Here is a 12,627-nt window from a genome sequence, read left to right on the forward strand (position 1 = left end):
TGTGTGCGGATCAGATTAATGCCAAAAGCATGGGATTAAATCCCCTTTACAGCTGAGGTAGACTCAGAGCGTCCCTCCTCACCCTACCCACAGTAAATAACGACAGCACTTTCCAAAGACTTATAACCAGTAGGGCAAAGAGATTGCTCCTCATCTCAGTCCTAAATAACTGACTCCCTTATTCTGAAATCCACCTAACCTGCACATTTTTGGGTAGTGGGGGCGAAACCCACGCAAACACGGGGAGAATGTGCAAACTCCACACGGACAGTGACCCAGGGCCGGGATCGAACCTGGGACCTCGGCGCCGTGAGGCAGCAGGGCTAATCCACTGCGCCACCATGCTGCCCTATTTATACCTTAATCAACGCATGAAGCAGTTTATCTGGTCATTTATTTTGTTGCTCTTCATGGAAGCTAACTATGTGCAAATTGGCTGCACCATTTCCTAATATTGCAACAGTATTTGCACTTCAAACGTACTTCACTGCGAAACACTTGGGCTGTCCTGAGGTGGTGAAAGACACAATGTAAATGCAGTAAGGATAGTGTGGGAAGGAAAGGACAAAATTCAATCCAGTCCACCCAAACTCTCCCATAAAATTGTTTATGAAATTATTTGCACTCTTGACCCACCCAAATACAGAACCCAATGCAAGTTTTAATTTGAATTTCTGGTAAAGCACTGTGTTTTCTTTAATGCAAAAAAACATTTTAAACAAGACAACTGTCAAACTAACAGTCCACATTTAAAATGAGATTTCCTCCCATTTCAGTTTGTTTTTCATTAAGCTGAAACTTGTAGTCTGCACGAACAGACACACATACAAGTAGAGTACGTCAAATCCATCTATCCAAAAACTGGCTTTATCCAAAAGCCAGATGATTTATTCCCATGCTGATAAGGTTAGGGGAGTTGCTGCATTGGCTTGGTGCTGTCCCAGCTGTGACAAATGGAGGATTTTAAGAAAATTAGATTACAAATGTATTGGGCAATTTAAGGATTAAACACCTGGGATTCGAGTGTGATTAACTGCAGTGGTCCTGTTTTTAAAAAAAAAAAGAATTCTGTTTTGCAGGCCCTGGAAGCTTTTAACAGCCAGAAGGTGAAATTGACAGAGAGATGTGTTTTTCAGTCTGGGCAATGCACTGTGTTTTGACTGGGAAAAGTCCATGGGGAGTTAACGTGCTTTCAGCCCTTGGAAAGTTAATTTGTTTTTCAGCTCAGCGAGATGATGTCGGTGCTGGGTGGAGCGAAGGGAGAGAGAGACATTTTGAAAAAAGCTTTTGGGGAAAAGAGTTGAAGTCCGATCTGGCACCGCTTGTTTATTGTTCAGACCACAAGTAAAGGCCGTTCTCTTGCTCAGTAGGATAGTTTAAAAAAGGGTAATAATATTTTAAAGTGGAGCAGTCTTGTCTGAAGACAAGGAAGAGGCTGAAACAACCCAGTTGAAGCAGCTATTTGAAGATATTCAGCCAGAGTCTGAAGGGGTTCCAGCCGGAGCCAAATCTGTTCTGCAAAGCAAGCATGACTCTATGCCCCGCTGATTTGTACGCTGAATTGAGAGCTGTATGTTCCATTTCTTGTTGGGAATTGAGTAGTAGTATTAAGCGGTAATTGTAAGCAGTTTGGGTGGAGGTTAAAGAGTTTAATATTGTATTCATATTAAAGTTTTGTTTGCAAATACCAAAGCCCTATTTTTTCATGCCAGCACTCAACAAAGAACAAAGAAAAGTACAGCACAGGAACAGGCCCTTCTGCCCTCCAAGCTTGGGCTGACCATGCTGCCCGGCTAAACTAAAATCTTCTCCACTTCCGGGTTCCGTATCTCTCTACTCCCATCCTATTAATGTATTTGTCAAGATGCCCCTTAAACATCACTATCGTCCCTCCTTCCACCACCTCCTCCGGCAGCGAGTTCCAGGCACCCACTACCTTCCGCGTAAAAACACTTGCCTCGTACATCTCCTCTAAACCTTGCCCCTCGCACCTTAAACCTATGCCCCCTAGTAATTGACCCCTCTACCCTGGGAAAAAGCCTCTGAATATCCACTCTGTCTATGCCCATCATAATTTTGGAGACCTCTATCAGGTCGTCCCTCAACCTCCGTCATTCCAATGAGAACAAACCGGGTTTATTCAACCGCTCCACATAGCTAATGCCCTCCATACCAGGCAACACCCTGGTAAATCTCTTCTGCACCCTCTCTATAGCCTCCACATCCTTCTGGTAATGTGGTGACCAGAATTGAACACTATACTCCTGGAGCGAATAATTCCTTATGCACAGTCTTATGAAATAAACTAAAATATTGGGGTTTGTCCCAGTGTCCCAACCACTGTCGGGGTCTGGTCTGGGACGGTAATGAGGGTACTGATCAGCTTTACATGCCCGACGATTCCTTGTGCTCCAAGTGGCTGAGTGAACCATGACCCCAACCGCAGGGAAGTGGAGGAGGCATGAGAGAATTATTAAATCCAATCTGTGAGAAGTGAATTACTATAAGCAGTGACAAGGCCATTAACCTAAAGTGCTTTGCAAACATATAATTTGGATTTCCTGTATCCCTTAATCACTGAATTAAGGAGTTCCAATTATTTTTCCGAAAATAAAGCGGCAACGTCTGAAACCTGGCACGACTCGGATCCAAATTGCCGGATTGAGGTACTCTTCCTGTGATAACCTTTTGATGAAAGTTGTCAAAGTGCAATATTGTATTTACTGCAATAAAACCAACTGCTGTTCTATTTGTAGTATTTCTCTCCCGTTTTCTTTTGTATAGTTACTTCTTCTTCAGCTGTCTCTGCGCACGTTATTGCTTCAGTAATTGTTGCTGTGGTAGAGGGCCGTGGGCTTGCTCGGGGCGAAATCGGAATGGCGAGCATTGACATGAAGAGCCCTGAGCTAATATTGTCCCAATTTGCAGACAATACAACATACGCCAAGGTAATATTTTACCAAAAATATCTTCATTTGCTTAGACTTTCCGTACCCTGGGTAAGATATTCGACCATTAACTTAGAAGCGCAGATTTTCACCCAGCACAAGAAGGCCAGTTGGTCTATTGTGACTATGCTGCCATATCTTGCAGCCTCCCATCCAGCTGCTGCTGTGTTCAAGAAGAACTTTGACGAGGAAGGTGGGAGGTGGGATGGGCAATAAATGTGACGTACACATCTTTGGGAGAATCTTTCACATTCCCCCCCAAAAGAACTCACCCTCCACTAATCAACCGAACAATGCTTTTATATGAATAGAACTGGGTTTTGAAGAATAAATAAGGAAGAGCTGTTTTGACTGGCAAGCAGAGCGGGGTCACAGATTTAAGGTCATTGGAAAATGAACCAGAGGGAAGACGAGGGGAATTTTGTTTTTTTACACTTGAGTTTTTATGATTCACAATCTGCCTGGATTATATGGAAAATGCTTGGAAAGGGAAATTTTACCGGACTATAGGGAAATAGCAGGGAGAGTGGGAATAATTGGATAACCATCAAGAGTGTGGACACAGGCACGGTGGGCCAAAGTGGCTTTTATACGGCATAATTCAATGCCTAAATTCACATTAAGATCAGATTGTGAAGGGCAAAGCAGTTGGGATTTTAAAGCAATCTGACAGTGTGCACAGCGTTTTGTTCTTGGGCTAGTCCATGAATTTCCAGATGCATTGAATCAGTCCCAGAACTTGTCATGATGTAATTTGAACGCATTAAAATTCTGGGTTTCTATTCTAGTGCCCGTAACCACTAGGTCAGCATATGCTTAAAAATAATTTTGAGAAAGTAACTACTGATGCAGCAGACAATATATGATAAACAAATATTCACAATCGCTGCTCGACACTGAAATATGTATTTATTAAGTTCTATGGGTTTTTTTTAACGTATGTAAGATATGTCCTGAGATACGAGCTTATCATTTTAGGTGGTAACTTTTTATAAAATTCTGAAATTGTATGATAAAAGACAATGTGCAGTTCTCCTTTGCCATCCATTCCTGCCTCACTGACTTTGACGTAATGTTTTTTTTTGGCAAAAGACATCCTCGGGTACCTCTGCCCATTGCAGTCCCAGAAAATGAACGTTGGGAGCTGCCCGTTGTGAAGGGTATCACACGGAATTATGTAGGATTGGCAGCACGAGACATTCCACAGCAGTGTTTATGCTCTGCTTGAACATCCTCCCAATTTTCCTCATCTAAATTTATCAGCATAACTATTTTCTTCTCCCCTCATAGCTTTTCCTTAATTTTGTATTGGGTAGCGGGTAGCAGGTTCCATAGTCTTGTATATCATATGTATTATATATATTGTGTAACAGGGGTACGTTCTATATAAACTGTGTGTGTTTAGTGATTCATACAGCTTAATCGGGTGAGAGTAGTCCTGTTTGTGTGTATTTCTTTAAAAATAGTCTTCAGTAATTGTTACCTGTTGACTGGGCTGTTTATTCTTACTGGGGTTTCACTTGTCTCCTCACACCAAAACAAAACTATACATCCCCACAAACCTGTTTTCCAAGTTTGTAGAATCATAGAATTTACAGTGCAGAAGGAGGCCATTCGGCCCATCGAGTCTGCACCGGCCCTTGGAAAGAGCATCCTACCTAAGCCCTCGCCTCCACCCCATCCACGTTATCCAGTAACCCCACCTAACCTTTTGGACACTAAGGGGCAATTTTAGCACGGCCAATTCACCTAACCGGCACATCTTTGGACTGGGGGAGGAAACCGGAGCACCTGGAGGAAACCCACGCAGACACGGGGAGAAAGTGCAAACCCCACACAGACAGTGACCGGAGGCCGGAATTGAACCAGGGACCCTGGAGCTGTGAGGCAGCAGCGCTAAGCACTGTGCCACCATGTCGCCCCTTTGGGATAACATCACGCTTCGTGACAGTTACCCTTCAGCATTCCCTTTACAATAGTGAAGTGCTCCAGAGTGTTCATCCTTTTCTTTAGGTGTAACCTCATCCTTGTCATGGGCGAGCCCATTCTTTTCCAATTCAAAAGGTCAAACATGCATTCCAGTAACTGAGAACTGAACTGGGAATCCCCTGCTTATGTTGCACTGTTTTATCATGCTTCATAGGTCATCACTTATTCATCTGTTATTGATATATTAATTTACGAAATAAACAAAATTGTCACAGTACTTTGTAAAATCAATTGGGTTTGAATATTTATTTTACTAGGTGAGGCTATTTCTTGCATTGTGTTTGTTTTACAGGTTATTACCAAGTTGCAGATTTTAACACCTTTAGAAATCATAATGCCAAACACCACTTGTGATAAAGGAAGTGGGACCAAGCTGTTTACACTTATCACAGATAACTTTAAAGTAAGAATGATACCGAGCCTGTCAACACTTTTTTCAATCTGTGTTTTGTTTTTTGGACAACAGAATAGTCAGTGTTATAGTAGCTGTACAATCCTTGGAGATCTCTGAATTCTTCCAGTTCTGGCCTTTTGCACATTCCTGTCTTCTTTCAGACCACCATTCCAACCATGCGGCCAGCGGTCTGAAACCATTCTGACCCTCCACACCTCTGTCCTTTAAAAAGGTCCTTAATGCTGATCTCCTACACATCTGTACGAACATAGGAACAAGGAGCAGAAGAGAGCCATTCAGCCCATCCATCCTACTCCGCCATTTAATAAGATCATGGCTGATCGTTTGGTAGCCTCAAATCTACAAATCGCCTCATCTCCATTTTAGATGGGCAACTCATTTTCAAACAGTTCTCCCACAAGAGGAAACATCCTCTCCGTATCCAACCTGTCAATATCCCTCAGGGATCTTAAAGGTTTCAATCAAGTCTTTTCTTCTATTCTAAACTCCAGTGAATATAAGCGTAACCTGTCCAATCTTTTCCCATAAGACAACCCATCCATTCCTGGTTCAGGAAGATTATTGGGCGTCTTTGTGGCTTTTTCTAAGTGCCTGCCTATTAAGTGCCCAAAAGGCAATCACTTGAAGAAACCTGGCAGTGTAGCTGATGTCATGACCCTAAATGGATCTGCGTGTTATAAGGAGAGCCCCAAAGAAAGACCATTGAAGCAGCTATTTTTGATTCCCCACACACACACACACACACACACACACTCACACACACTCACACTCACACACACTCACACACACACTCACACACCTCGCATGCTCTGGAATTAGGGGCTGGTTTTGCACAATGGGCTAAATTGCTGGCTTGTAATACAGAACAATGCCAGCAGCACGGTTCAATTCCCGTACCAGCCTCCCCGAACAGGTGCCGGAATTTGGCGACTAGGGGCTTTTCACAGTAACTTCATTGAAGCCTACTTGTGACAATAAGCGATTATTATTATTATTAATTTAGAAGAAAGTGCTGTTCCCTTGGTAATGTAGAAAATTCTTAGAAGTCACAGAGTTAACGCTGAGAGACTGGCCTAGAGAAACTATGGGGCACAGTCTCAAGTTAAGTGATTGACCACGTAGGACTGAGGTGAGGAGAAATTATTTAATTCAGTGTTGTAAATTTTTAGAACTCTCTATCCCAGGGAGCTGTGGATTGTTCAGTCTTTGTACACTCAAAATCAATTGATTTTTGGACACTAAAGGAATCGAGGAATATTGGGATGGCGTTGGAATGTGAAGTTGAGGTGGTGATCTTTTTAAAAAAATATATATTTTATTGAAATTTTTTTTTCCCTGAGCAACATTTTTCCCGCTTACAAAACAAGCGAAACGATAACAATAACAAAACAGAAATTTTTTACTTTTTAACAATAATAATAATACACAAGTAACAAAAGCTCATACTCTATTGACCTATCCTCAACTAAACCTCCTCCCCCCTCCCCCCTCCCCCCTGGGTTGCTGCTGCTGGTCATCCGTCTTCCCTCTAACGTTCCCCTAGGTAGTCGAGAAATGGCTGCCACCGCCTGGTGAACCCTTGAGCCGACCCTCTCAGAGCAAACTTTATCTGCTCCAGTTTAATAAACCCCGCCATATCGTTTACCCAGGCCTCCAGTCCGGGGGGTTTCACCTCCTTCCACATAAGTAGGATCCTGCGCCGGGCTACTAGGGACGCAAAGGCCACGACATCGGCCTCTTTCGCCTCCTGCACTCCCGGCTCTTCCGCAACTCCAAATAGAGCTAACCCCCAGCTTGGTTTGACCTGGGCATTCACCACCTGCGAGATCACTCCCGTCACTCCCTTCCAATATCCTTGCAGTGCCGGGCACGCCCAAAACATATGTGCGTGGTTTGCCGGGCTCCCGCCACACCTCCCACATCTGTTCTCCACTCCAAAGAACCTGCTCAATCTTGCCCCCGTTATGTGTGCTCTATGTAGCACCTTAAATTGAATCAGACTAAGCCTGGCGCATGAGGAAGAGGAGTTTACCCTGCTTAGGGCATCAGCCCACATACCCTCTTCTATCTCCTCCCCTAATTCTTCTTCCCACTTTCCCTTTAGTTCTCCCACCGACTCCTCCCCCTCTTCCCTCATCTCTCTGTAAATCTCTGACACCTTGCCCTCTCCGACCCACACCCATGAAAGCACCCTGTCCTGTATCCCCTGTGTCGGGAGCAACGGAAATTCCCTCACCTGTTGTCTAGTAAACGCCCTCACCTGCATATATCTCAAGAAATTTCCCCGGGGTAACTTATACTTTTCCTCCAATGCTCCCAAGCTCGCAAAAGTCCCATCTATAAATAAATCTCCCACCTTCCTAATTCCCAACTGGTACCAGCTCTGAAATCCTCCATCCATTCTTCCTGGGGCGAACCTATGGTTGTTCCTGATAGGGAACCCCAACCCCACCAGGGCTCCCCGCACCCCTCTCTGTCGCCTCCACTGTCCCCATATGTTCAGTGTTGCCGCCACCACCGGGTTCGTGGTGTACTTTTTAGGTGAGAGCGGTAGCGGTGCCGTCACCAGCGCCTCTAGACTCGTCCCTTTACAGGACCTTCTCTCCAGCCTTTTCCACGCCGCTCCCTCACCCTCCATCATCCATCTACATATCATTGCCACATTGGCAGCCCAATAATAATCTCCCAAGTTCGGTAGTGCCAGTCCTCCTCTGTCCCTACTGCGCTGAAGGAACCCCCTCCTTACTCTCGGAAGTTTCCCTGCCCACACAAAGCTCGTAATGCTCCTATCTATTTTATTAAAAAAGGTCCTGGTGATTAAAATAGGGAGACATTGAAATACAAATAAGAACCTCGGGAGGACCATCATCTTAATTGCTTGCACCCTGCCCGCCAGCGATAAAGGCTGCATGTCCCACCTCTTAAAGTCCTCCTCCATTTGTTCTACCAGCCGTGTCAGATTAAGTCTGTGCAAGGTTCCCCAGCTCCTAGCGATCTGAATCCCCAAGTATCGGAAATTTCTTTCCACTTTCCTTAGCGGTAAGCCTTCTATCTCTCTACTCTGGTCCCCTGGATGTATCACATATAATTCACTCTTCCCCATGTTTAACCTAGACCCCGAAAATTCCCCGAACCTCCTCAAAATTCGCATAACCTCTATCATCCCCCCCCGCTGGGTCCGACACGTATAACAATAGGTCATCCGCGTATAACGAGACTCGGTGTTCTTCTCCCCCTCTAGTCACCCCTCTCTCCATTTCCTGGTGTCTCTCAACGCCATGGCCAGAGGTTCAATTGCCAACGCGAACAACAATGGAGACAGCGGGCATCCCTGTCTTGTTCCCCTATATAATCGGAAATACTCCGATCTATGTCGACCTGTAACTACGCTTGCCGTTGGTGCCCCATAAAGTAGTCTAACCCAGCGAATAAACCCGTTCCCAAACCCAAACCTCCTTAACACTTCCCATAAATACTCCCACTCCACCCTATCAAATGCCTTCTCTGCGTCCATTGCCGCCACTATCTCTGCCTCCCCCTCCACTGAGGGCATCATTATCACCCCTAATAGTCGTCGCACGTTAACATTCAATTGTCTCCCTTTTACGAACCCTGTCTGGTCTTCGTGCACCACCCCCGGGACACAGTCCTCTATCCTCGATGCCAGCACCTTTGCCAGCAATTTGGCGTCCACGTTCAATAGTGAAATAGGTCTATACGACCCACACTGCAACGGATCTTTGTCCCTCTTCAAAATTAGCAATATCGTCGCCTCCGACATCGTTGGGGGTAGAGTCCCCCCTTCCCTGGCCTCATTGAACGTCCTCGCCAACAACGGGGCCAACAAATCCACATATTTTCTGTAGAATTCCACCGGGAACCCATCCGGCCCCGGGGCCTTCCCTGCTTGCATGCTTCCCAGTCCCTTAATAACCTCGTCCACCTCAATCGGCGCCCCCAGGCCTGCCACCGCCTGCTCCTCCACTTTCGGGAACCTCAATTGGTCCAGGAACTGCCGCATCCCCTCCTCTCCCTCTGGGGGCTGAGACCTATACAGTTCCTCATAGAAGGTCTTGAACACCTCATTTATCTTTCCTGCCCTTCGCACAGTGTCTCCCCTTTCATCCCTAATTCCTCCTATCTCCCTCGCTGCTGCCCTCTTTCGCAGTTGGTGCGCCAACAGGCCTTTTCCCCATATTCATACCTCCTCCCCTGTGCCTTCCTCCACAGTACCTCCGCCTTTCTGGTGGTCAGAAGGTCAAACTCGGTCTGGAGTCGTCTCCTCTCCCTGTACAGCTCCTCCTCCGGGGTCTCTGCAAATTCCCTGTCCACCCTTAAAATCTCCCCCAGTAATCTATCCCTTTCCTTGGCCTCTGTTTTCCTTTTGTGGGCCCCAATAGAAATCAACTCTCCTCTGACCACCGCTTTTAGTGCTTCCCAGACCACTCCCACAGGGACCTCGCCGTCGTCATTGACCTCCAGGTATCTCTCAATACAGCCCCGCACTCTTGCATACACTCCCTCATCCGCCATCAGTCCCACATCTAATCGCCAGAGTGTTCTCTGCTCCCTGTCCTCTCCTACTTCCAGGTCCACCCAATGTGGGGCATGGTCCGAAACCGCTATGGCTGAGTATTCAGCTTCTTCCACCCTAGAGATCAACGACCTTCCTAAAACAAAAAAATCTATCCGGGAGTACACTTTATGGACGTGGGAGAAGAAGGAATACTCCCTAGCCCTGGGTCTAAGGAATCGCCATGGATCCACTCCCCCCATTTGGTCCATAAACCCCTTAAGTACCTTGGCCGCTGCCGGCCTTCTTCCAGTCCTTGAGCTGGATCTATCTAGCCCCGGGTCCAGCACCGTATTGAAGTCCCCTCCTAAAATCAAATTTCCTGCCTCCAGGTCCGGAATACGCCCCAGCATCCGTCTCATGAACCCCGCATCGTCCCAATTTGGGGCATACACATTAACCAACACGACCTCCATTCCCTCCAGCCTACCACTCACCATTACATATCTACCTCCACTATCTGCTACGATGTTCTTTGCTTCAAATGCTACCCGTTTCCCCACCAAAATGGCCACCCCTCTGTTCTTTGCGTCCAGTCCTGAGTGGAACACCTGTCCCACCCATCCTTTCCTTAGCCTAGCTTGGTCCGCCACCTTTAGGTGCGTCTCTTGGAGCATAACCACGTCTGCCCTTAGTCCTTTCAAATGCGCGAGCGCTCGGGCCCTTTTTATCGGTCCATTTAGGCCTCTCACGTTCCACGTGATCAGCCTCACTGGGGGGCTACCTGCCCCCCTCCCATGTCGACTAGCCATTAGCTTCTCGAGGCCAGTCCCATATCCCGCCTCCGCGCTCCCGCTCGCTCCCCCAGCGTCGCATTCCGCCCCCGACCACCCACTCTTTAGCCATTTTCTTTTGGATTTCCGCAGCAGCAACCCAGTTGTCCCCCCCCCCCCCCCCCCCCCCCCCGCTAGATCCCTATCTAGCTTGATTGCTCCCCCCATATCACTTCCGTAAGTCAGCTGACTTCAACTGACCCCGGCTACTCCTGCTCGCTCCTCGACGCCCCCCCGGTGTGAGGGAACTCCCATCCGCCTTGCGCCTGTTTTCCCGCCTTATTCTTTCTGGCGCGGGAACATCCCTTTACCTGACCCGCCTCTTATGGCGCAGCTCCCTTTCCCCTCCCCCTCTCCTTCCCCATTCTCCGACTATGTCCCGCCTTTCCCCCCTCACCGGCGCCCACATTTCCCCAGTGTCCCCCCCCTTCCCTGTTGACTTCTCGATTAACTTTCACCATCACATTAACAATAACAATAACAGCAATAACAGTTCCCTGCAGCATCAGTCCCTCAGTTCCGGTCCAGTTTCTCTTCATTGATGAAGGACCATGCTTCCTCCGCCGTCTCGAAATAATAGTGTCTCTCCTGATACGTGACCCATAGTCTTGCCGGCTGCAGCATCCCAAACTTCACCTTCCTTTTGTGCAAAACCTCTTTGGCTCGGTTGAAGCTCGCCCTCCTTCTCGCCACCTCCGCACTCCAATCCTGGTAGATCCTTACCACAGCATTCTCCCATCTGCTACTCCGCACCTTTTTAGCCCATCTCAGGACCTCTTCTCTGCCCTTAAGGCGGTAGAATCGCACGATTATCGCCCTCGGTGGTTCTCCCGCTTTTGGTCTTCTCGCCGGGATCCGATTTGCCCACTCCACCTCCATGGGGCCCGCAGGGGCCTCAGCACCCATCAGTGAGCTCAGCATCTTACTTGCGTACGCTCCACAGTCCACTCCTTCCACACCCTCCGGGAGACCTAGTATGCTAAGGTTCTTCCTTCGCGCTCCATTTTCAAGGGCCTCAATCCTGTCAGCACACTTTTTATGAAGTGCCTCGTGCGTCTGAGTCTTAACCGCCAGGCCCGGGACCTCGTCCTCAATACCTGACACCTTCTGCTCCACCACGCGAAGCTCAGTCTCCTGGGTCTTTAAAGTCTCCTTAAGCCCCTCTATTGCCTGTAACATCGGGGTCATTACCGCCTTCTTCAGCAGATCCACGCACCGTCTCACAACCTCGTCCTGCTCAGGCCCCCATGCAACCTGCGATTTCTCTGCCGCCATTTTGTTCTCCACTCCCTCTGACCTTGTGGTTGAAGATTCTTCGGGCTGCAGCCGCCGCCCCGGTTTTTCCCTCCGCTGTTCGGGGGGGACTCCCTTCCCACGCACCTCACATCGGGTTTTTCGGCCGGCAAAGTCCCCGTTGGGGCTCTTAAAAGAGCCCGAAGTTCCGTCGGAGCTGGAGCTGCCGAAATGTGTGGCTAGCTCATTCCCGCCGCAACCAGAAGTCTCGAGGTGGTGATCTTATTGAATGGTGGAGCAGGCTGAATGGATTGTTCGGCACTCTCTTGTTCCTGTTTTCTCCCAAATAACCTTTGGGCTTGAGGGGCTGTCAGCCACCCCTATCTAGTATTGTCCAGGGCGCCTAACCCCATCCCTGATCCTAATGCAAGGCCCTATACAGGCCAGTGCTAAAAACATACTTTGATCACGCAAAGGACCCGAAACAGGAAAATTGCGTACATCTCTCACTTACAACAACAGGCAATAGCAACTCGAATTTATATGTAACTCCTTTAACATTTTGGGAGGATGAATAAAAAAACAGAGTATTACTTACATGGTGAACGACTGCAGAATTCGGAGTTGCAGAGGGACCTAGGTATTCTCGTGTATGAGTCACAAAAAGTTAGGTACAGTATATAATCAAGAAGGCTA

At 47.5% G+C, this 12,627-nt stretch overlaps 1 protein-coding gene across 1 annotated transcript in view; it reads left to right on the forward strand.

Annotated features, from left to right (window-relative positions):
* msh4 (mutS homolog 4) overlaps window positions 1–12,627 on the forward strand; it is a 145,163-nt gene that overhangs the window by 9,029 nt on the left and 123,507 nt on the right. The window contains exons 3-4 of the mRNA XM_072512839.1: window positions 2,785–2,948; window positions 5,230–5,340. Of these exons, the coding sequence (XP_072368940.1) occupies window positions 2,785–2,948; window positions 5,230–5,340 (275 nt within the window). The remainder of the gene's footprint in view (window positions 1–2,784; window positions 2,949–5,229; window positions 5,341–12,627) is intronic.

This window comes from Scyliorhinus torazame, chromosome 7 (assembly GCF_047496885.1).
Source record: "Scyliorhinus torazame isolate Kashiwa2021f chromosome 7, sScyTor2.1, whole genome shotgun sequence".
NCBI classification, from domain to species: domain Eukaryota; kingdom Metazoa; phylum Chordata; class Chondrichthyes; order Carcharhiniformes; family Scyliorhinidae; genus Scyliorhinus; species Scyliorhinus torazame.